This window comes from Podarcis erhardii, assembly GCF_964252035.2.
Source record: "Podarcis erhardii genome assembly, chromosome: 13".
Lineage (NCBI taxonomy): Eukaryota > Metazoa > Chordata > Lepidosauria > Squamata > Lacertidae > Podarcis > Podarcis erhardii.
Window position 1 is genome coordinate 18903747 of NC_138502.1, and position 21647 is coordinate 18925393.

At 47.7% G+C, this 21647-nt stretch overlaps 1 protein-coding gene across 3 annotated transcripts; it reads left to right on the forward strand.

The window, feature by feature from the left end:
- The first annotated feature begins 8 nt into the window (after nt 1-8).
- TBC1D17 (TBC1 domain family member 17) lies at nt 9-17922 on the forward strand. 3 transcript variants are annotated; one of them, XM_081837532.1, is made up of 18 exons: nt 9-30; nt 237-481; nt 929-1027; nt 1590-1664; nt 2895-3006; nt 3203-3419; nt 3941-4052; nt 5220-5384; nt 6502-6633; nt 6842-6945; nt 7072-7166; nt 9185-9301; nt 10181-10281; nt 10385-10484; nt 10970-11067; nt 13881-13997; nt 15203-15289; nt 16662-17922. In XM_081837532.1, exons 1-18 carry the CDS (start codon nt 24-26, stop codon nt 16872-16874), a joined length of 2196 nt encoding a protein of 731 aa, XP_081693658.1. In that variant the 5' UTR covers nt 9-23; the 3' UTR covers nt 16875-17922. The 3 variants fall into 3 exon arrangements, with proteins under 3 accessions (XP_081693658.1, XP_081693659.1, XP_081693660.1); XM_081837533.1 differs by having other exon boundaries at nt 6505-6633; XM_081837534.1 differs by having other exon boundaries at nt 3206-3419.
- The last annotated feature ends 3725 nt before the right edge of the window (nt 17923-21647 follow it).

Consider the following 21647-nt stretch of genomic DNA (forward strand, 5'->3'; position numbering starts at 1 on the left):
GTAGTCCTTTGCCCTATATAAAGATGGCGGGTGCGTCCACTTTCCTCTCCTCCCTCCCTGCTTGTCTTTCATACGCTGTGGCGTTAATTGTTTTTTCTGATTGCGGTTCGGTTCTAAAGTGTTCACACCCCGCATTTAAACATAAAAGCACATTTCCATTTGGCCCGCCTGAAGGCATGAGCTTTCCTTCCCGTCAGTGTTCGTGGTATAATCCGATTGGTGCACTTTGCCCACAGAGGGGAAAGATCTCAAAGCCGCGGCTCTCGGCGACCTTGCCCTCTACCAAGATGGCGGCAGAAGCGTCCGCGGACGTGGCGCCCGTAAGCGTTCCTTGCTGAGGCGCTTTCTGCCAGAAACAAGGATGGCGGCCGGGGTGGGTGGGAAGCGGCCTAACGAAGAGGGTGGAGCAAATGGAGCAGGAAATGATGCTTTGTTTTTCCGGAAGTGGCTGTCAGGGAGAATGGAGTTAGGGGGCTGCAGGGTGAGGGAGGCCTTCCCCGCAGTGGGGCAGGGCGGGCCAGGCTCCTCGGAGAAGGGGAGGCTTGGGGGGAGGGTTGGGTTTCCCCTCTCTCGGAGAGCTCACATTTGTCCCCCAGGAGCGGAGCGGGAGGGTCTCTTTCCTCCTCTTGAGCGCAGTGGGAGGTTGGTAGAACAGGCTCTCTCGTCCCCTCAGCTGGATAAGTTAGTGGGGCGAAGCGGAATCTGACCCCCTTCCTGGGTGGAAGTTCCTAAAAGGCCCTTGCACTGTCTTCATAAATTCGCCCTTCCTCTTACTTTAGTGTTATTGAGGGGGCCATAAAGTATGTTCCAGCAGCCTTAGTTTGAGGCAGGGCTTCCCTTCCCCAGCTGCATTCTACAGAGGTGGGTGGGGATGCCAGTGAACCTGCTTCCTTTGCTGACCTCCTGTTTTTTTCCTGTCCTCCTTCAGGTTGCATTTGAGAAGGATGGTGTCTATTTACACACCAGCGCAAAGCGTCATCCAGACCAGGACTCCCTGATTCCGGGGGTTATCCGCATAATCGAGAAGGTTGGTTGAGGTGGGATACAGGTTGGGGTTGAAAAAGGGATGAGGGAAGGGTTTTTGCACCCAAGATAGGAAAAAGGTCAGTACATGTGGTGTGGGGTGGTAGAATTTGGTCGGTATAGATTTCAGCATTCTGAGTACAGCGGGCTTTGATTTTAAAGACTGTTCCTAGCGCTCGTGATTTCAGAAGTAGGCTTGAAAAACTGTAAGCTGTGCCTGGTGACATTGTGAAAAGGTGTAGGCAGTACCTGGTGACATCTTGGAATACAGAGTGGGTGTAGGCTTGAACAGATTTTCCACTAATTGGGGATGAGTCACTTTCGTAGGAGAAGGAAGAGGTATACAGAGGTGGCAATCCTTAGTGCTTAACATAGTTTCTTATTCTTCCCTGAGGCTTGGAGAATCAGTAATGCTATTTGACTTTCCTTAAATTTATATCATCTAGGTGATCAAATTCAGATTGCCTTGTTACAGCATCTGGATTATTTTAGTAAAGTGTGTGTACACAGTTATGGATATCTTTTTTATGACTCTCTCATGAGACTGTCTTTCTCCTTTTATTCAGGGCTCGGATACTTTGCTACAATGGACACCCATAGAAGAGTCATCAGATGCTGCTCAGATCACATATACCAAGAAGGTGAGGCCCTCTTTCTTGCTGGTATAAACTTCTACTGGTATATTAAATCTTCATCACATTGTGTTCTAATAACTTAAGTAATGAAACATCGTCTAAATAAAACATTATTTAGACTAGTGATTCATTAAAAAGTTTTGCCTGTATTGGGAACTGGTGCTTTAGTTTCCTTGTTCTTTTCATATCGCATTGCCATAGCCTCTCAAAAATGGTAGATTTTAAAATCGGTTTCTGGGGGAAAGAGCTGTAGGACTGTGGAGCAGCTGCTGGGACTTCCCCACCATTTGAGTTGGTGTAGTTAGATAGCTGTTCTGGGCTTCATTCCCATTAACCAAGACACAAAGCTGCAAATGTTATTCAGGAATGTGCCTTTACTACTTTATGATTTCCACACAGGGGTCTATTCCCTGCTTTCTCCACCCCACCCCCTCTCTAGGAGGATCATGGAGAATGAAGTGATGAGGATATGCCAGTTCCCTGCTGTTCTATTTTCTAGAAAGGATGCCATCTTTTCCTCCTCTGTTGATCAGAGCCAGTCCTGGAAATGGTAGCACAGAAAAAGTATCCTGTGGTATAGTTAAACCAGCAGAAATGTTGGACATTTGAAACTGCTTTATATTGAGTCAAACAACTGGCTCAGGGCTGCCCACTACAATTGGCGGTGGCTCTCCAAAGCATCAGACGGAGATCTTTCTCAGTCCTCCTGCACTAGATCTCTTTAATTGGAAATGCCAGGGACTGAGACTTTCTATTTGCAAAGTATTACTGATTCTTATGTTTTAAGACAGGAACACCCTAGGGAAGCGCTTATATCTTTAGATGCTCATTTATGGTTTTATTCAGGATGCGGAATGATCTTCTATACTGTTTCCCATTCTCTTTACATATAACAGTGCATTATTTTTTTCCCCTAACAAGGAGGACTGTGTTTAGCGAATCCTGTGAGTTCTCCTTTATTTCTCATCCTAGGAAGTAGCCCCTCCATTGTGATGCAGAAAGGGAGCAGGGCAATTTCAGGTCTGTTAATGTTCATAAAGACAGGAATGTACTTCTGTTTAAAGAGGAGTCTGTTCTTCCACACCTTCCACACTCAAATTCCTCTCAGTGAGACCAAGAGTTCAGCGTGTATTCCATTGAATTCTTCATTTGTGTGAGCACCTCCTTGAAGATCATGATGAAAAATAAGGAATTGGGTAGCTTCTGAAAGCCCTGATCTCTCTTTCCATTTTCCAGGACCCAGTGGGCTGCCAGACCGAAGAAGAAATCTTTGATCCGGGGTATGAACCGGACTGGGCTGTGATCAGTACAGTGGGGACCCGGGCTCGGGCTCAAGAGGAAACAAATGGTAATCAAAAAGAGGACAGGGATGTTTGCCCCTTGGTATACTTAAGTGGCATAATACAGGGATTGCTGGTAAAGATGCAACAAGGGATACAGGATGGAGGTAGGGGAGAAGAGGTAGCCGGCAAATGTGGTATATTCTTTTCTGGTTCTCTTGACATCATTCCTTTTATATTTGTGCTTGGCTTTCCCCTCTCCAGCAGCTTCCGGGCCCAAATCTCCGGTCCCACGTGGTCAGTGGGCCTTCTCCCTCAGCTTGTCTGAGCTGAAATCCATCCGCAAGAGCAAGCCAGGTTTGGGCTGGTCATACCTCATCTTCATCACCAAAGATGGCATCTCCATTCAAGCCCTGCATTTCCACCGTGGAGGCACCAAAGCCCTGCTCAAGGCCCTCTGCAAATACGTTATCTTAGCCACGTGAGTGAGGGTGGTGCCGGGTACCTTATTTGTTCAAAAGATAAAGCGGAGGAAGTAAAGAGAAAGCTCTTAAGTCAGATGTGGAAGGCGCTGCCCGACTAGCCTTCGACTTCTGGGCTGCATTACTGAGGATTGAGGCAGTCAGTTTGCACGAACTTGGATGTAGGAAGCACTTTCCCCAGCACTGCAAAATAAATAAGAAAAATAATATATACAATATTCAGTTCTGAACTAAAAACACCATCACAGTAAATTAGTTGGACTCAGACTGGCATAAAATGTTTTCACAATTGCTTTTTAAAAGCAACAATGATGAGGCCATCCTTAGGAAGGGGATGTGATAGGTGCAGAGCCAACACTGAAAAGGCCCTGCCCATGGTGCTCATTCACTCATGGACCTGAAAGGAGGGCCTCTGATTTCGCTAATTTTGCAGCTTGTCCAGTTGCCAGTGGTCCTTCAGATAACCTAACAGTTTCTGGGAGGCAATAAACTCACTCTGGTTTCTCTTCTCACCTTGCAGCTCCCCCAAAGATTCCCGCCTCTACTTGGTTTACACACATGATTCGTACGCCCTCTCCCACTCCTTCGATGAGCTTCAACTCTTTGATGACAGCTCTTCCAACCTTGTGTCGGTGAGGCCCTTCTCCAAAATGCCCTGCAACTGTGACTTAAGTTCTAGTTCAGTGGTTCCCAATTAGCAAAGTACTGCAGACTGTTTTTGAAAAGCCAAGTCATGGAACCCCCTACTTCTGAAAATGTTGATATCTCTGTGGTAGTTTTGTTATGTGAATGGCGCCACCATACCCTCCAACATGTCCCAGTGCAAAAAACGGAGACGCATGTCTTCCAGGCCATGCTCCTGCATGAGTCATGTGACCCGCATGAGAGCACGACTCCCCAAAACAGGATGGATATGTGCCATGGACCTCCTGGTCGGGGGTCCGCAGACCACTAATTGGGAACCACTGTTCTAGAGGATTAGAATGCAGAGAGGCTGTGTTTGTGTGGCTTGGTTCTGTGGGAGAAATCTAAAGACTTGTGGCAGTGGGATTATGTGGGAAGGGACAAAAGCTATAAACAGGGAGACTTGTCTGTTGTAGGTGCTGACACTGGTTAGAGCAGGGAGTTATGGGAACATGGGCTCCTGGGTTTCCTTGAATGAATTATATTAGTACAAGTTACAGGTAGGTAGCCTTGTTGGTCTGCCGTAGTTGAAACAATATAAAAAAATTCCTTCCAGTAGCACCTTAGAGACCAATTAAGTTTGTTATGTAAGTATGAGCTTTAGTGTGCATGCACACTTCTTTAGATACACTGAAACAGAAGTCACCAGACCCTTCTATATAGTGAGAGGGTGGGGAGGGGTATTATTCAGAAGGGTGGTGGGAGTGGGTGATTGGCTGATAGGTGTGGCAAACCTGTTGATGACTGTTAACGACTGCAATTGGTCTTACAGGAAAAAGCAAGGGGTGAGATGGCTAAAAATAGCTTTATCATGTATAATGAGATAAGAATCCAATGTCTCTATGCAGACCAGGTCTCTCCATGGTTTTAAGTTTGGTTTTTTTTTAATATATATATATACATACATACATACATACATACATACATACATACATACATATACAGAAAGGCAGTGATGGTAAAAAGTTGGTGTGTGTTTTGTATCTGGAATATTGATTATTGATGCAGAGCTGTGAAACCCAAATTGAATCTTAATTCAGCAAGGCTAGAATTGAGCAGCCAGCCAAAGGTGACATGTGGCTTCTTCTTTTTTAAGCCACCTTCTCTTTCCCTAGCGGTTCCTGCAAGATCCTTATGCTGCCACGTTCGGTGGCTTCTCCAAAGTCACCAACTTCTTCCGTGGGGCTCTGCACCATGAGGACGGCGTCATCCAGCATTCCCATGGCGACCCAGCTGCTGCCAATGTTGAGGATGAGACAGGCTTTGAAGTTATCACCTGTGTGAGTGTTGGAACAGGTAGCTCCACTGTGGGGCGGTGGAGGGGGAGAGGAATGGCACCCAGTGTTTGTGTGTGCTTCTCTGTAGGCTGAGATAATCTTTGGCCATCTTCTTTTACTCCCAGCCACCCGCTCACACCTACTTGCTTATGATTGCACCAGAGGTGACTATTTGGTGGTTGTGGGGGAAGTGTGAGCAAGGAAATGGGGGTGAATGCCAGAGAGATGGAAGGGTGGACATGAGTCCCTGTGCAAGAAAGCCCTTTCCATTGAGCAAGGACCAAGCAATCCATTCACACAGAGGCCTAAGGAGATTTGCATCATGCTCACCCCAAACCCACCACCATCACACTACAACATTACAAGGCAGGCTTGGTGGTTGAAGCAGTTAGCCTCGTCTAAATGGTTTGTGCGTGGAGCGAGGCCTCTGTTGACCTCATTCTTCCTTGCAGCAGAATCCAGGGCCTTGAGCTTCCATGAATATACATGTGACTGACAAGGTAATTCCTGAGGGCTAGAGAACCAAGACTGTGGCTTCAAAAATGCTCTGATATCAACCCATGTGTTCTTGGAACCCTCACGTTCTGCAGAAGCTTATCGGGGAATCTAAGGCAAGAGGATCAGTAAGAGTGGGCAAACTTGTAAAAGTAAACTTTCCACTGTTGCTGATCTTCCTCCACAGCATGCACCAATCTGAAATGCTTTCTGCTTGTCTTCTAGACCAGTTCTTCCCAATTAGCTAAGTGCTGTGGACACCCTGCTTTTCAAAAGCCAAGCCATGGACCCCCACTTTTGAAAATTCTGATCTCTCTGTGGTAGTTTTTGTTGTGTTATGGTAGTTGTTTTATTATGTGCCATGGACCCCCTGGGTAGGTTTTGCAGACTCCCTGGGTTCCGTGGATCCCACCATTTAGGAACCACTGGTCTAGACCCAAACGTAGACAGGCACCCTAGAAAGTTTATTCCAATCCTTGCAGGGATTTTTCAGCAGGCATGCGTCAACATAAAAGAGAGGTCCCCTCTCCCTCACTAGTCACCCCTTTATTGTCTCCATACCCCTTGGGAGGTGTCCTTCCTTGACACTTCTTTTTAAGTTCCTTCCTCTTTTCTGCCCCGGCAGCAGGCACGGCTAGGAGAGCGTCCGTCTGTCCAGCGGGAGGCTCCTGTCTCGGAGCAGGAATGGGAGCAGCACTTGGACCCAGATGGGCGTGTGAGGGACCCCGTTGCCTTGCGCAGAAGGATCTTTGCTGGGGTGAGGCCTGTGGGGAGGAGAGGGCGAGAGGCCCTTGGTTGCAGGGGGAATTGGGGGTCTGTGCAGAAGCACGAGTGGCTGCTTGTCAGGCCAGGGATAAATGCAGCGTGGGGCCGTGTTGGTTTCCTTCCCAACATCTTAGTGTCGTTCTTTGACACTTGGCCTAATTCACCTTCTCTCCCCCCCCCCCCGCATGCTCCTCTTCCAGGGTCTCAACCTGTCATCACGCAAAGAAGCCTGGAAATGCCTTTTGGGCTATTACTCATGGGACAACACCAGTGAAGAAAACAAGGCACAAGTGAGGCGGAAAACGTAAGTCTGGGTCAGGGTTATGGGGAAGCCAAAGGAGTACTGGAACTGGGGTTTGGAAGGAGGTGATCAGTCAGCATTTAAGCCTCTGAACTCTCTTAACAACTTCCTTCCCACGTGTGTCCACAGGGATGAGTACTTCCGCATGAAACTACAGTGGAAATCGGTCAGCGAGGAACAGGAACAGCGGAACTCCTTGCTACGTGGCTACCGCAGCCTGATTGGTCAGTATAAGTTCTGGCTATTGTTCCTCATTTGTTAGGAGTTCAACACCCCTCTTTGTCACAAGAGATATCCTTGCTTCATTTTTGTTTTTCGTCCTCTTTCCCCTGCCTGACAGCACAGCCTTGTGTGCACACAGCAAGAGGTTGGCGATCATAAAAACACTCTGTGGTAACAAGTGGTCTATATGCAAGAGGCCTGCTGGATCAGTCCAAAGGGCTACCTAGTTTTTTGTCACCCTGTTTCCAGCAGTGGCCGGCCAGATAGATGCATTAAGAGAGCCCACAAGCAGGAAGCGAAGGCAATAGTTCTCTCTAGCAACAGGAATTCAAGAGGGGGATATACTGCTTCTGAGGATGGATGTTCTCTTTAGCAGTTGTGGCTATTAGCTGATAAATGAGAGCATTAAAACCCGTGCTCTATGAATCTATCTTCCTTTCAATGCCATCTAAGCCAGCAGCCAGCACCACATCTCGTGGCAGTATAATTCATGGATGAATTATGCATTGTGTGAAGAGCCATTTTCTTTTATCCATCCTGCATCGATTGCCAATCAATTTAAGTGACATTCGCATTCCAGGATTGTGGGAGGAGGGGGAGAATCTCGCTCTTTTTCTCTCTCTCCCCACAGAATTCATAACTTTATAAACTTCTGGGTTTTTTTTTAATAAATATTTATTAAAGTTTTTGAATAGAATACATAAATAATGAACAACATTACTTATATCATAACATAGTTTCATCACTTCTTTGGACTCCCTCACGTCTCCCGCTCCCACTTACATCGTTATAAATTTTTTTCAAGCAAATTATCATCTTGTTTAGAACCTTATTTCCGCTCATTTAAATAAAATCTAGCAGTTCTCCAAAAAATTTATATTTTCCTTAATCTCACTTATCGTCAAATTCAAATCTAATTCAGTGGTGGACAGTTATTTATGATCTAGCATCCTTCTTAACATTCAACCAAATTACAATATTTTTGTAGATAAATCTTAAATTTCTTCCAGTCTTCTTCAACCCTCTCTTCTCCCAGGTCTCGGATTCTGCCAGTCATCTCGGCCAATTGCATATAGTCCATCAGCTGCATCTGCCACTCTTCCAGTGTGGTATAAACTTCTGTTTTGCCCCAATCATCTCTTTCTAAACTAAATGGATCTAAACACTTTTGCCTCATCTCTTAGAGTGCCTTTATTTTTTGGCTGCTTGGCTTTTTGCACCTTTTCCTTCTCTAAAATAGATATTTTTAAAGGACGGGACTAGCAATGGAGGCTGTTCCTTTAGGGCAAATGGAGCACTGCCCTGCCAAACTCATTCTGCCCTTAGCTAGCACCCTGGATGGGGACAAAACTAGACTGGGCAAAGGTCGTAGCACAATAGTCAGAGCCTCTGTTTTGCATGCAGAAGGTCCCAGGTTCAATCCCCAGTGTCTCCAGATGGGGCTGGAAGAGAATTTGGTCTGAAGCCACGGAGGGCTGCTGCTAGTCACTGTAGGTAGCTGCACCTGTGGACTGACCCTGCATAAAGCACCTTCCTGTCTTCCCAGAATTAGTTGGCTCTCATTGGCTCTGATTCCACCTGCTGTTGGTCTCCCCGCCTTCTGCCCCATGAGGCATCAACCACCACATTGGGGTGGGGGCAGGCCTAGCAGAATTGCACATAGTTTTCCAAATGTGACCATTCCATAGACTTCCATAAAGGTGTTAGGACAGCCAAGCTGTCTTACTTTCAAAACATGGCATAAGTGTGCAAACCCCCCCCCCTTTAAGGGGAAGTACCATGACTTTAGCTTGGAGCTTTCTGCATAAAAAGTCTTTGCTCTGCCACTGAGCTGGGAGCCCCTGGAGCTTTTCCTGTGGTTGTGCTTCTGCAGCTCCTCTCAGCAGTGTGTTGCTACTATCTCTCACTCATTTGCCTCATTACTGTCCTGTATTCGTCATCACTTTGAGTGGCCTTTGGCAGAAAGGCAATAAACGAGTTTTATGGATAATTCCTGGGGGGTGTATGTCTGCCTTTGCAGAAAGAGACGTGAGCCGCACGGATAGGAACAACAAATTCTATGAGGGCAGCGAGAACCCTGGCCTAGTGCTCCTGAATGATGTGCTGATGACGTACTGCATGTACAACTTTGACCTGGGTGAGTCTGGATGTGGGGAGGGAACGCCAGCAGTGCGCCATTGTAGAACCAGCTCAGGTTTGGGAGTTTTTGGTTGCTTGGCCTAGGAGGGCCCCTTAACTACTGTGGGGGAGGGGGAGAGTTGGAATCCAAAATCTCTGGAGGGCACCAGCACAGGGAAGACTGTTGCAGCCTTTTGCTAGGTTGGAGGTGGTATGTACCATCTCTGATCCGGTCATGCTAAGTGGCAGCAGAATGCATTCCAGAATCTCCCATGGTGTCCCAAGGGACTTGTACTGTTTCAGATGCCACTATGCTCCCTTCTACCCCTCACTAGTCAAATCCAGAGATTTTGGACCACAACTCCCATCAACCCCAGCTGGCGCTGCCATGCTATGCTGATGGAAGTTGTAGTCCAAAGCATCTGTAGATCACCAGATTGGGGGAGGCTAGTCTGCAGTAAGAGTGCCTTTTGTGGATGGTTCCCTTAATGGTCTAGGCTACCCCGACAGTTGCCTGTTCTTGATCTTGGGCCCAAGTACTGCTGTGTGTATTCTGTGCTAAAATAAACCCATCACCTGTTTTCAAGCTTCACACAGCCACGTGGACTAGAAACTTGACTCTAGTATTCATTCCCCCCCCCCCCATGAAAATGAAAACTGAAATACTTAGGATACTGAATTCCATGCTGAGAAGTATGCACAATGCAGACAGCCCTGCAGACTTCTCCAGCTAGTCTTTTATGGGTCCTCTTAGCGCTCTGAACCCTCACCAGTCCCGTAATTTTATCTCTCATCCCGTCATGCTGCAACACTCTAGTAGAAAGAGAAAATAACTTGGTGGGCCTGCAGGTTCAGTTGTAAAACCCAGTGGCTTCATGTCTTTTGCTTCCTTGCACAGGCTACGTCCAAGGCATGAGTGACCTCCTGTCCCCCATTCTCTACGTCACCCAGAATGAAGTGGATGCCTTCTGGTGTTTCTGTGGTTTTATGGAGCTGGTGGTGAGTACATGGCCTGGGAGAGCTCAGAAAGGGCCTTGCAGCTGTTCCAAATGTCACCTTCTTTCCATAAACTTGTCCATGTACTCTCACTTTCTGCCCACAGCACCGCAATTTTGAAGAAAGCCAGGAGTCCATGAAGCGACAGCTGTCTCAGCTCAATTTGCTCCTCAGGGTGCTGGACCCCCCACTCTGTGACTTCCTAGGTACTTGTGCGTCTAGTTCTGGGACTGCTGAAATCTGGGTGGTTTTAACATATGTTGTGTGGAAAGGACAGGTCTCCTATTGTGGGTGCTTGTTTTTAATAATGAAATATAGTAGGTGAATTTGGAGCTCCTAGTTATTCAGGTCCACAAACTGAGCTCTTGGCTACAAAATCACCACTTTCTTTGCTTTTTATTTTTCTTCACTTCCCCAGCTTTGTATAACATCTTCCCTGATGAAGAGTTCTGGATAACTCAAAAGCTTGCCACAGTTGTGTCTCATTTTGACTGGTTTCAATAAAAGGGTGTAGGTAGGGGATCAGTTAATTATTTTGGGGCTCTTTCATTTAGTCTCTGGCTAATTCCTTCAAAAGCTTAAAGGAAGCAAAGACCGAAGCAAGTGAGGCGTTTCTTAATCTTTGGAATTCTTGATTGTATAAAACAATTTGTTACTGACTCCTCCTGCCCTTCTTGGCTATTTCTCTCAGACTCTAAGGAATCTGGCACCTTCTGCTTCTGCTTCCGATGGATCTTGATCTGGTTCAAGAGGGAATTTGCCTTCTCTGAAATTCTTCAGCTATGGGAGGTGAGACTGAATTAAGAGAAACGGGTTTGTTTTTGTTTGTTTTATGTGGGGAGAGGATCTCTGGCTGGGGAAAACATCACAGTTACATTGTCATGATGGGATTTCAGCATTGGAAAGGCAAGAAAAATGGGAACAGGAGAGAGAATAAACAGACTTCTGGTTTGCAGTGTTGGGGCTTGAAAGTAGAGAAGGCAGCAGGGAGGGATGTTTTCTGAAGAACGCAGCTTCAGCCAGTTTGGCTAATGGCAAGGCATTATAGCTGTTGTCCAGTGGTTTTCAACAAGTGTGCCGTGGCAACTTGGGGTGCTGCGAATGACGGTCAGGGGTGCTGCAGGCAACACTGGCCTCTGTCCCTTTTTCCTTCCCTCCCTCCTCTGATGCCCTCTTGTGTCTGCCTCCCAAAGGCTTGCACATCTGTTCGTTGCAGTAGCCCTGGCTACAAGCTCCCCAGGCAAATGGTGCTTCTGGGGCTGGCCAGGGGGTGCTTCCCAGGTTCCTGTGGGGCAGTGTGAGGAGGTACCTCTCTTTGTGGGGGGGGGCAGCTCAGAGACCAGGGGCAGCAGCTGTGGCTGCCCAGAGGGCTCCTAAGGAGAGGAGGCTGAGGCCGCACTCCACAAGGGAGGGTGTTTGAAAAAAGGTGAAAGGCTGTCGGCTCTGCAGGCAAGGGGTGGCATAACGGCTCCTGAGCCCCACAGGGGTGCCGCAGAAAGGATGTAGTTGGTCAAGGGAGTCAGGGCCTCAAAAAGGTTGAAAACCTCCTCTGTAGTCTGTGAACATCTGGAGGGACACAGGTTCCCCCTTCCCAGTCATATACTGTTCCTAGGTGGTCTACATCTAAGTTCTGGCCAGGCCTGGATGTATTAAGCTTCAGCAAAGTAACTGCATTCTAAGCCTTCCAGCCAAATGTTTCCACAAGCCACTTGAGGGCTGCATCCTCATAGTGCTCCACAGGGATGCCAGCATCTTTCTTACTTCTCCTGACCACAATCCCCTAGCTGCTGGGCTATATATACAGGGAAGGGCCATAGCTCAGTGGTAGAACATCTGCTCTGCATACAGGAGGTCCCAGCTTCAATCTCCAGGTCAGACTAGGAGAGAATCCTTTTTTTTAAAAAAAAAGAAAAAAGATATTTATTAAAGTTTTAAATAACACATATAAACACAAAAGACAATAAAAACATAAACAAACAAACAAAACAAAACAAAACAAAACAAAACAAAAACAAGTATAAATTCAAACCATAATTTCTAATCCTAATTTCACCGACCTCCTCACACCTCCTCCTTCTGTATTCTAATCTCATTTATCTTATCAGCAAATCCATTCCCACATTTCCCATAGTTTTTATTAAATCTATTCTTTTTCCTTAAATCAATTCCCCTGCAAACCACTAATTTTTAAACCCATATCATTTTAGCCTTCATTAATTTTGCAATGTTTATTAAGATAGTCTTTATCTTAATAAACCAGGACAAAGAGACAGTGGAAGAAGACTGGAAGAAATTTACAGACTAGGAGAGAATCCTGCCTGAAAGAGCTTCTGCCAGTCAGTGTAGACAGTACTGAGGTAGATGGACAAATGGTCTGTCTCAGTGTAAGGCAGCTTCTTGTGATCCTGTCTATAAGAGGCAACCCTTAGTTATCACTGGGTGGGTTTACTTCTGTGGGCATGTTGGCTTTCCATGAGCCCTTTGGTCTCCTCAGTCTATGCTTAGCTGAACAGAACTGCCTGGCACATCCTGTATCTGCACTTTGAGCATGGGGGTGAAGTGCTTGTGGCACGCAAGCTGAGAGGTACTCCTTGGCACACCCAAAATATCACCTAGGATCTCTAGGAGGACCACCTGGACTGTGCGCTGCAGCCACTTGCCAGGGGTGAGCACTATAGGTGCATGATATTGAGAACTTGGAAGGAATATTTGGGAGTGCCTGTGAGTTGCTTGTGTGTGGCTGGACAGTCCAGATTGTAGAGCCCAGCTGCGTCATCCATGGGTTCCTTGGGGAAAACCTTTGCCCTCTTCCTTCCCCTCAAACCCCAATGATCACCTGGTAAACTGGATCAGATGGTTATCCAGTAACTAGTTTTACCACTGGAACTAGTAAATACAGCCTAAAACAAATCAGATGTCTTTAGCTGCAGAGCCTTGCTACAGCCATGAGGAATAGTTGCTTTGGTGTAGAGGTCCGGGTTATTTATAGCTCCTCCAGCTTTCAGTTTCTAACCACCTAGTTCTAAAAAAGGTTCCATGCCTCCCCTTTCGCCCCAGATCAGAACAAGCCTAGTTATTTTAACCACGTACTTAGGCTTTAAAAAAAAGTCACTAAGTATGCAAGGTTGTGTTCAGGAAACAAAAAAAGGAAAGCAAAATGTTGTTTTTCACTTAATTCCTGCCCTAGATGAAGCAGGCAGTGCTGCAGCTTACTTGGTTGCAGGAGAGCCGTATCAGGGAGCTGACGTAGAAATCTCATTGTCCCTCTTTCTCTTTGAGGGAGGAGTGCTGCGTGAGCATCTTGCTAAAACTGGTTTACTCTAACCTGAGCTGTGTTCTTGTCTGGGGCTTAGTCCGAGGGCACAACATGACCAGGCTTCTAGCCAGCCAATACGTATCAGGGATGACTTCCAGCTTCTGGGGGACGTCGCCCACCAACAGCTACAAGCAGCACGTCCCATTAGAAATAGATTCACTCTGGCTAATGCAGAGCCAGACATTAGCAGAGGATTACACCCGGCAGTATGGTACAGAACACTCCTGACAATGGGTTATGGCGCGCTTCCTCAGTCCATGCCGTGTGTCTGTCCCCCTGATCCCAGGTGCTGTGGACGGGACTGCCTTGCCCCAATTTCCACCTGCTGGTGGCTTGTGGCATTCTGGATGCAGAGAGGCAGGCACTCATGAACTCTGGCTTTGGCTTCAATGAGATCCTGAAGGTGAGCACTGTGGAGCTTGGGGGCCTAACTCTTGCCATGTGTGGGCTTGTGTGGGCTTAGGACAGAGATGGGGAAGCTGTGGCCCTCCAGTAGCTGCTGGACTCCCACTCCCATCAGCACCAGCCAGCTTGACCAGTGGTCAGGGGCAGTGGGAGCTGTGGTTCAGCAACATCTGGTTGACTGCAGATTCCCCATACCTGCTCTAGTACATTAAGCCGTGCAATATTCATAGGTGGTTTTCTTTAAAGAAGCAAAAGATGATTTATGCGCTACACCTGCTTCTGAAAAGTATGGTCAGGGTTGCTCTGAAGGCTCAAAAGCCAAAACAAACAAGGGCCCCATTCATTCTTCCTCACTTCCTCCCCTACTCGTGGCTCTTCGTTTTCTTGGGCCTGGCTCCATTCTGCCTTTGCACCACACTGCAAAGTTCCTGCTGAACGCTTAGATGGCAGATGAGCCATAGTACAATCCATCTGTTTGGTTAAGGAGCAATGCTTATCTTTCCCCCCACAGATCTCAGTCTTCCCCAGGAACATCTTGAGCTTGGCCCTTTGCCTTTCTATATACCTGGCTTTCCTCTGTAAGGCTTTCCCAGTCCACTTTGCATAGCACATTCCTGACTAATGCCGCTTGTATTTTTCCAGTTACAGCATTATAACTGGAAGCTATTTTCCAGAAATATATACAGTGGTGCCCCGCAAGACGAACGCCTCGCAAGACGGAAAACCCGCTAGACGAAAGGGTTTTCCGTTTTGGAGGCGCTTCGCAAAACGAATTTCCCTATGGGGTTGCTTCGCAAGACGAAAAAATCTTGCGAGTTCCCGCGGGTTTTTTTCACTCCCCCCCCTTTCCTAAGCCGCTAAGCGGCTTATCAGCTGTTCCGCTGATAAGCCGCTTAACAGCTGATCGCTAAAAGCCACTAGACCGCTAATAGCGCTAATCCGCTAAGCTGTCAATGGGCTTGCTTCGCAAGACGAAAAAAACGCTAGACGAAGAGAATCGCGGAACGGATTCTTTTCGTCTTGCGAGGCACCACTGTAATCAACCCTTTGCCACAACCTGCCCTTCTCTCTTTCTCTCTCTCTCTCTCTCTCTCTCTCTCTCTCTCAAAAAAAGGTGCATTTCTTTGTGTGTTTCCCCCCTCCTCTTTGTTGTTCCTAGTTAGCCTTCTGAGTTTCTTGATTTCTGTGTCTGCATTTTCACAGCACATCAATGAGCTTACCATGAAGATGAGTGTGGAAGACATCTTATGCCGGGCTGAGGCGATCTACAGGCAGCTGGCAGCTACTCCAGTGAGTCTTGCGCTCCCCCTGCCCCCCAGTCCAGCATGAATGAAGACCTCTGTACCTTGGTATCCTCTGAGGAGGCGTGGAGCCTCTAAGCATTCCTTAATGCTGCACACCCTGGGCAAGCCAACAGTCCTCTATCCTTACCCTTGGCCACCTCATAGCAAAACGGATACATAAAGTAATCATGATCTAGCTAGCAAGCTTCTGCGAGTGAACAAGATAGCAAGTATCTCGCTTGCTCAGGGAGACACATTAAGCAAAATGGAAATGCAGATGGTTCCCCTTGTGGCTTCAAAATATAGCGCTACTGAGAGCAGATTTAAACATAAGGGTTGCCAAATGGGAGGCCCCAAAACTCAGCACAGTAGGCCCTCCATGCCATGCATGTCATCTTTCCTTACAAACAAAAATGCTTGCTGCCTGGAGTGTTGCTGACTAGGGAGCCAGCCAGCTATACCCTTTCCCAGGGTACTCCATTGCCACACACCCTGGTATCCCTCCCCTACCCCTCCAGTAGTAAGTCAGTATTCTGTGTCCGATGAGCATTCTCAGTCCTTATGATGTTGTTTTTTGAGGGTTTCCCCTGTTTTGGGAGGAGACCCAAAGAATGTTGTTTGCCACTGGAACATAGACTCTGGGTATTGGACCCCTGTTAACTTTCCCCACTGTTATCTGCATGCTGGAAGTTTAAGCTGGGGTGCTGAAGACACTACTCAGGAAACACACGCAGTTTGGCATTTCATACCATACGTAATCTACAGAATTCACTGCCCCTAGGATGAGCTGATGATACCCTACACACTGGCTGGTGTAGAGTGGTTCTATCAACCATGGCCAGGAGCCATGATGACTAAGGGAAGCCTCCACATTCAGAGGGAGTGTGAAAACCAGTTGCTGGGCGACCCTGCAGGGGAGAGGGCTGCTGCCTCCAGGCCCTGCTTGAGGGTTGCCAGAAACATCTGGTTGGCCATTGGGCAATAAAGAACCCTGGATTAGATTGACATTTGGTCTTGATCCCGCAGGAATCTTCTTATGTGCCACACTTCAAGGGTTTGTTTTTTGTTGTTGCTTTTTTGTACATCTTATTAAAGGAAGCTAAAATAATGAATTCGGCTCTAAGGGCACATTTGCTGGTGGTTCTCCAAGGTCTCAGACAGAGGTCTTTTCTCTTGCTACGTATTTGATCCTTTCAGCTGGAGATGGCAGTCATTGAACTTGGGGGTTTTCTGTCTGCACGTGGTCCCAGCCTTCATATGCCACTGAAGCTGTGTGAAACCGAGCCACACCACTGTGGCAGTGTGCTTTTGAATCGGGTGTGAGCCAGAGGGGATAACTTTTCCTAACAAATAAAATCTCTGTTTTCCCTTTCTCCCAGGATTTACCCCGTAATGTCCAGGAATTGCTGGGGCTCTCTGAGGGCAAATCTCCAACTCCCAGCACTGACACAGCCAGCTCCCCGCAGCCGCTGTCACCCAGCCAGGCCCAGGAGATGGAGCTGACGGACAGTGTTTCCCCAAGCCAGCCAGACAGCAGCATCGAAATCCTGCCTACTGAGGAGGCCTCCACCTCGCAGTCTCTCTCTCCTTGAAAACCTGTTGTTGCTGCCACCACCACCATCTTCTTAACACAAGCACTTTAACCAGATAAGGGTGAGGGCTGGGAAGGGAGGCAGAGTAGAGGCTTTGGGATGTGTGTTTTTTTCCTCCCTGGGGTTTAATTAGTCAAACAAACATCACCTCTAAAGGCAAGTAGGGCTTGGGAACGGCTGTGTTCTTCCAGAGTTCCCCAGTGCTCAGTGTGCCTTTCCCACAATGCACTGGGGCACGGCCATCTCTTAGAATGCGGAAGGGCTCGCTTTTGAGGTCTACTTCCTTCCCGGGATGCGCAGAGACAGAAAGGAGCAAGTTGAAGGCCTCCATGCCTTTCTCTTCCACTTTGGGTTCTGAAGTGTTGCAGTTGAGTCTCCTAAATTCTCCCTTCCGTTCCCGCTGCCTTTTTTTGTGACGTACCTGTTTTGCTTCTATGTCATGCGCACCTCCCTCTGTGGCATTTGAGGCTTGTCTACTAAGCCTCAATCTGATGGCGACATCTTTATTATTATTTTTGTTACTGTTTCCGGTTGCTAATGAAACCTGTGCCTCAGCCCACAAAAGCTAGGAAACACAAGTTCTTTGGCAAAGGGAAATGAGGGGCAGCAGATCAGAGCAACTGGAAATGAAGAATCCTTAGCAAGAGGCTAGTTGGTGGAGGGAGGCTTGGTTCTCGCTGAGAAGAACATGGAGTCGGTGGTTACGGCAGCGGAGGCTGCAAGGCAGAGCTCTTAGTTCCTTGGTCCTTTGCCAGGGAGTTCCTGTTGACGTAGCTCCTTGTGCTTCCCTCCCTTGGCTGGAAGATTGTCTCCCTCCCTACTTGCCGCATTCCTTTTTTTAGTGGGTTGCTTATGAACTGACAATAGTTGGGAAAGGATCTCTGATTTTGTTCTCCTGTGCCTCTCCAGCCTAACGTGCATGTGGGTTCGATGCTTTGTCTGCATATGCCCCACTTCTGATTATTGAACTGCATCCTTCTCAGCCCTTACCTTGGCTCCTTCATTTCCTTTATAACATAACATAACATTAAAAATGTAGTGTCACTCATTGGTGTTTCTGTATCTTGGATGGAAAACTGCTCCGAGCTGCTCATGTTGGATGGGCTGAGCTGAGAGGTGTGAGGGAACGAAGGGGCGGGAGTGTTTGACACCCGTTTCCCCTTTCTTCCTAAAATGCTATGCTGCACGGACCTCTGTCTCCCACAGTGCATATGCACTCCTCTTACCTTCGCCTGCATTGCTTATTTAAAACTAGTTTGATCCCTTGGTTCTCCCAAAGATCCCTCAATCATCAAAGTGCTGCTCCTTCCAGAATTGGAATTCCTAGGCTACCCAAAAGAGAAGCCCACGATAGCTTTGCCTACTTACAGCTAGGGTACACCTGTGTCTTAGTGCATGTAGAAAACCACAGAGTCTGTGTGAGATTACGACATGTCATTTTGCCTTAGGAAGTGTTTCCCAAACTTGTGTCGCCAGTTGTTGTTGGACTACAATTCCCATCATCCCTGACCCACTGGCCCTGGTGGCTAAGGACGATGGGAGTTGTAGTCCAGCAACAGCTGGAGACCCAAGTTTGCAAAACCCTGCTATAGAGTATGGTAGATGAGGTGATTTTTCACTCATTTCTGCCCCCCAGTGTGGGTGCCTCCACACCTCCAAACAAAGCAAGAGCCAGCCTAACCTCCCAAGTGGTGAGTGAGATCATATTACCCCGCCACTGTGTTCTCAGTGTAGATTCAGTGGTCTCAGCTGTTGGTTGTCACTTGGAACATAGGAAACGGTGGCCCTCCAGGCTTAAGGAAGGTGCTTCTCTGTCCTGTCTGGAGATGCCAGGAACTGAACTCTAGTCCTTCTGCATACAAAGCACATGCTCTGTTACTGAGCTATGACCCCTCCCCAGTTTCCACGGAACTCATGGATTTTAACCCCTGCAGTACCAAATGTTTTTGTCTTAAAAGGTAAAGGGACCCCTGACCATTAGGCCCAGACGACTCTGGGGTCTTACCGCTTAATAAAGCCTATCTGTTGTTATTGGACTCTTATGGGGGAGAATGGAAGACCTAGCCAAGAGTTCTGGGTTCAGGGAAGGGGGAAAAGGGGAATCTAGAAGGAAGGTGGGGTTTCTGATAAGAAAGGACTTGGAAACTGGAGCTGTTGCCTTTGGCCTGTATGGTTGCACTGGGAGGTCAAAATAGGTCAAATACTCCGGAGAAGGGATTTAAATTACGTAGTGTATAATGAGATAAAACTTGAGCCATAAAGCTTCTAATTCCTAGCCTTCTGTGTCTGAGGCCTCGGGCCAGAGCCTTGTTAGAATAAAATTATAAACTCAAGCCAAAAAGCAGGGGGCCCTGGTCAGCTTAGTTGTCCGAGGCCCAGAGCAAATGTATCTGGTTGCCCGCCTCCCTACTCTGCATGGGCCTGATTTCTAGTGACACAAAGATGCTTGAAAAGAAAAGCAGGCAAGGGACCACCCAAGATTTGCAAGCATGGTAGGTTTCCATCAAAAAGGCCATGTGGGTTTGTTTGTTTGAAAAAGTGTACAGTGGTACCTCGGGTTAAGTACTTAATTCGTTCCGGAGGTCTGTTCTTAACCTGAAACTGTTCTTAACCTGAAGCACCACTTTAGCTAATGGGCCCTCCTGCTGCCGCCACGCCGCCGGAGCACGATTTCTGTTCTCATCCTGAAGCAAAGTTCTTAACCTGAAGCATTATTTCTGGGTTAGCGGAGTCTGTAACCTGAAGTGTATGGAACCTGAAGCGTATGTAACCTGAGGTACCACTGTACTGTATATGTTTTGCTGCTCATCATTTCAGAAGATTGGTGCCAAAAGAGACCTTGGATATTGGGATATTCTCTGGATGGGATGTGGGTGTACAAGAGCTAGTGTGACTGGGATCCTAGAAGACGGAAAGGCCATGGGGGGCTTGGAAAGGAGGCTGTCGGACCCAGGAGAGGGAGGATAGTTGTTGGGAGAGGTGGCCTCTCCATAGCTATCTTGGTTGGCAACTGGGAGGAGGGGCAGCGGAGAGCAGAGTGCAGATGGTGCATTCTCAGGAGACTGATTTGGCCCCAGGGCCATCCAGTTGCTAACCCTTGCGTGTTCAAGCTGCTGCCCGAGAGTGGCCTAGTTGCATGTGTCCGTGTTGCAGAAAGAGGGCAAGCTTCAGCCTCTGCAAAAAGAGAGAGAGAGAGAGAGAGAGAGAGAGAGAGAGAGAAGTAATCATCTACTTCTTCACCTCACAGTGGGTTTAAAAAGAGAACAGGCTTGAGAATTTGCCTTTTTTTTTTTTTACAGTCTCTGCAGCAGAGCAAAAGAGACCACTGCAGTGAATGCAGCAGCATTGCTTTCCTCTCTCCTCTCCTCTCCCCCCCCCCCCCCGCCCAGCGCTGCAGGAGAGTAATGCAGGGAAGTGGTGATGCAGTACTAACTGGCTATTCACATAGTATCACAAATCTTGGCTATTTGCCTGGCTTTCCTTGTGCTCCTGTGCCCTCCTTTTCTCTCTTGCTTGCTTAGACATCCACCGGTGGGTTTTGGGATGGGGAAGGGGGTGGGTGGGAAGGAGAGAGAAGGAGCCTCCAAACAGCACTGCAGGGGGAGCTGGATCTTGGGTCTTCTGTCCTCTTCTCGTGTCCCCAGCGCCTCCAGTTGCATTCATAAAACTGCCACTTGCAGCAACCTGGTTTCATTCATAAAGGGGGGAGGGGGGGGAGAGGAAGAAATCAGCTGCAGAGTCAGAGAAGGAGGTCAGAGCGGGTGAAGAAGAAACAGAGGAGAGGACTGCATCTCCCTCAGCAGCAGTCCTAGATACTGGGGGCATCTGCAAAAGGGGGAATAACAGCCAGGTCCCTGGCTGCCTGCTGTTTTGTGCACCCCCCTTCCCTTCTTGCAGGCAGCTGCAAACCCATTTCCCGCCTGAACCTGCCCTCAAGCTACTGCTCTCTGCTACCAAATGGGTGTCCCAGACTACCTTGGCCCCCCCCCCCCGCAGAGATGAGAGCCAGGGAGAGATGCACCTCCATTTCAGCTCAAGGGTCTGGCTTGCTCTGTTTCCTTCCTGTTAATATCTGCAATACCCTGGCCTTTATATAGCATTCTACAGACTTTGACGTGTGTCAGATGCATTCATCCTTAGGCTGGAGCCATACACGCAGCAGAAAGGCTGTGCCGTTTCGTATGACAGGTGCAGGAGGGATGTTACCTCTAATGCTCTCCAAGGCTCTTGGGTTGCCTACTTGCAAGTAGAAAGCAACCAGACTAGAGATCTGGCTGCCATCGTTCTCCTTTGTATACCAGTTGCTTGTTTTCCTGGCATACAGCTTTTGGAAAAGGCAGAGCATCTTAAAATGGTACCCACATCCTGCAAACCGATCCAAAAAAAAGACCCAACAACCAATATTGGTGCATAAGATAACTTTTTTTAAAAAGCAAATGTACTTTCTTCAGAGAGCGCAGGGTCAATGTCTGTAGTTCTCTTCTGCTTTTATTCTCACGACAACCCCATGAAGCAGGTTAGGCTGTGTGTGTTTGTCTGGAACTGGCTACAGGTCAGTGAGTTGAGTGAGTTTTTCTTCCCAGTTTTAGGCCTTTCCTGCACAACACATTTAAAGCAGTACCATACCACTTCGAACCAAATAACCCTGGGAATTGTAGTTTGTTAAAAACCCTTGACAAGTTGTTCCCCTCACAGAGCTACAGTTGTCGGAGTTCCCTGGGAAGCCGGATTGGCAGTTAAACCACTCTTGAGATCTGGAGCTCTGAAGAGAAC

Coding starts and splice junctions, on each gene's coding strand:
- TBC1D17 (XM_081837532.1), top strand. Junction 6,946..7,071: donor GCACAAGTGAGGCGGAAAAC/GTAAGTCTGGGT, acceptor GTGTGTCCACAG/GGATGAGTACTTCCGCATGA. Junction 10,282..10,384: donor GTGGTTTTATGGAGCTGGTG/GTGAGTACATGG, acceptor TTCTGCCCACAG/CACCGCAATTTTGAAGAAAG.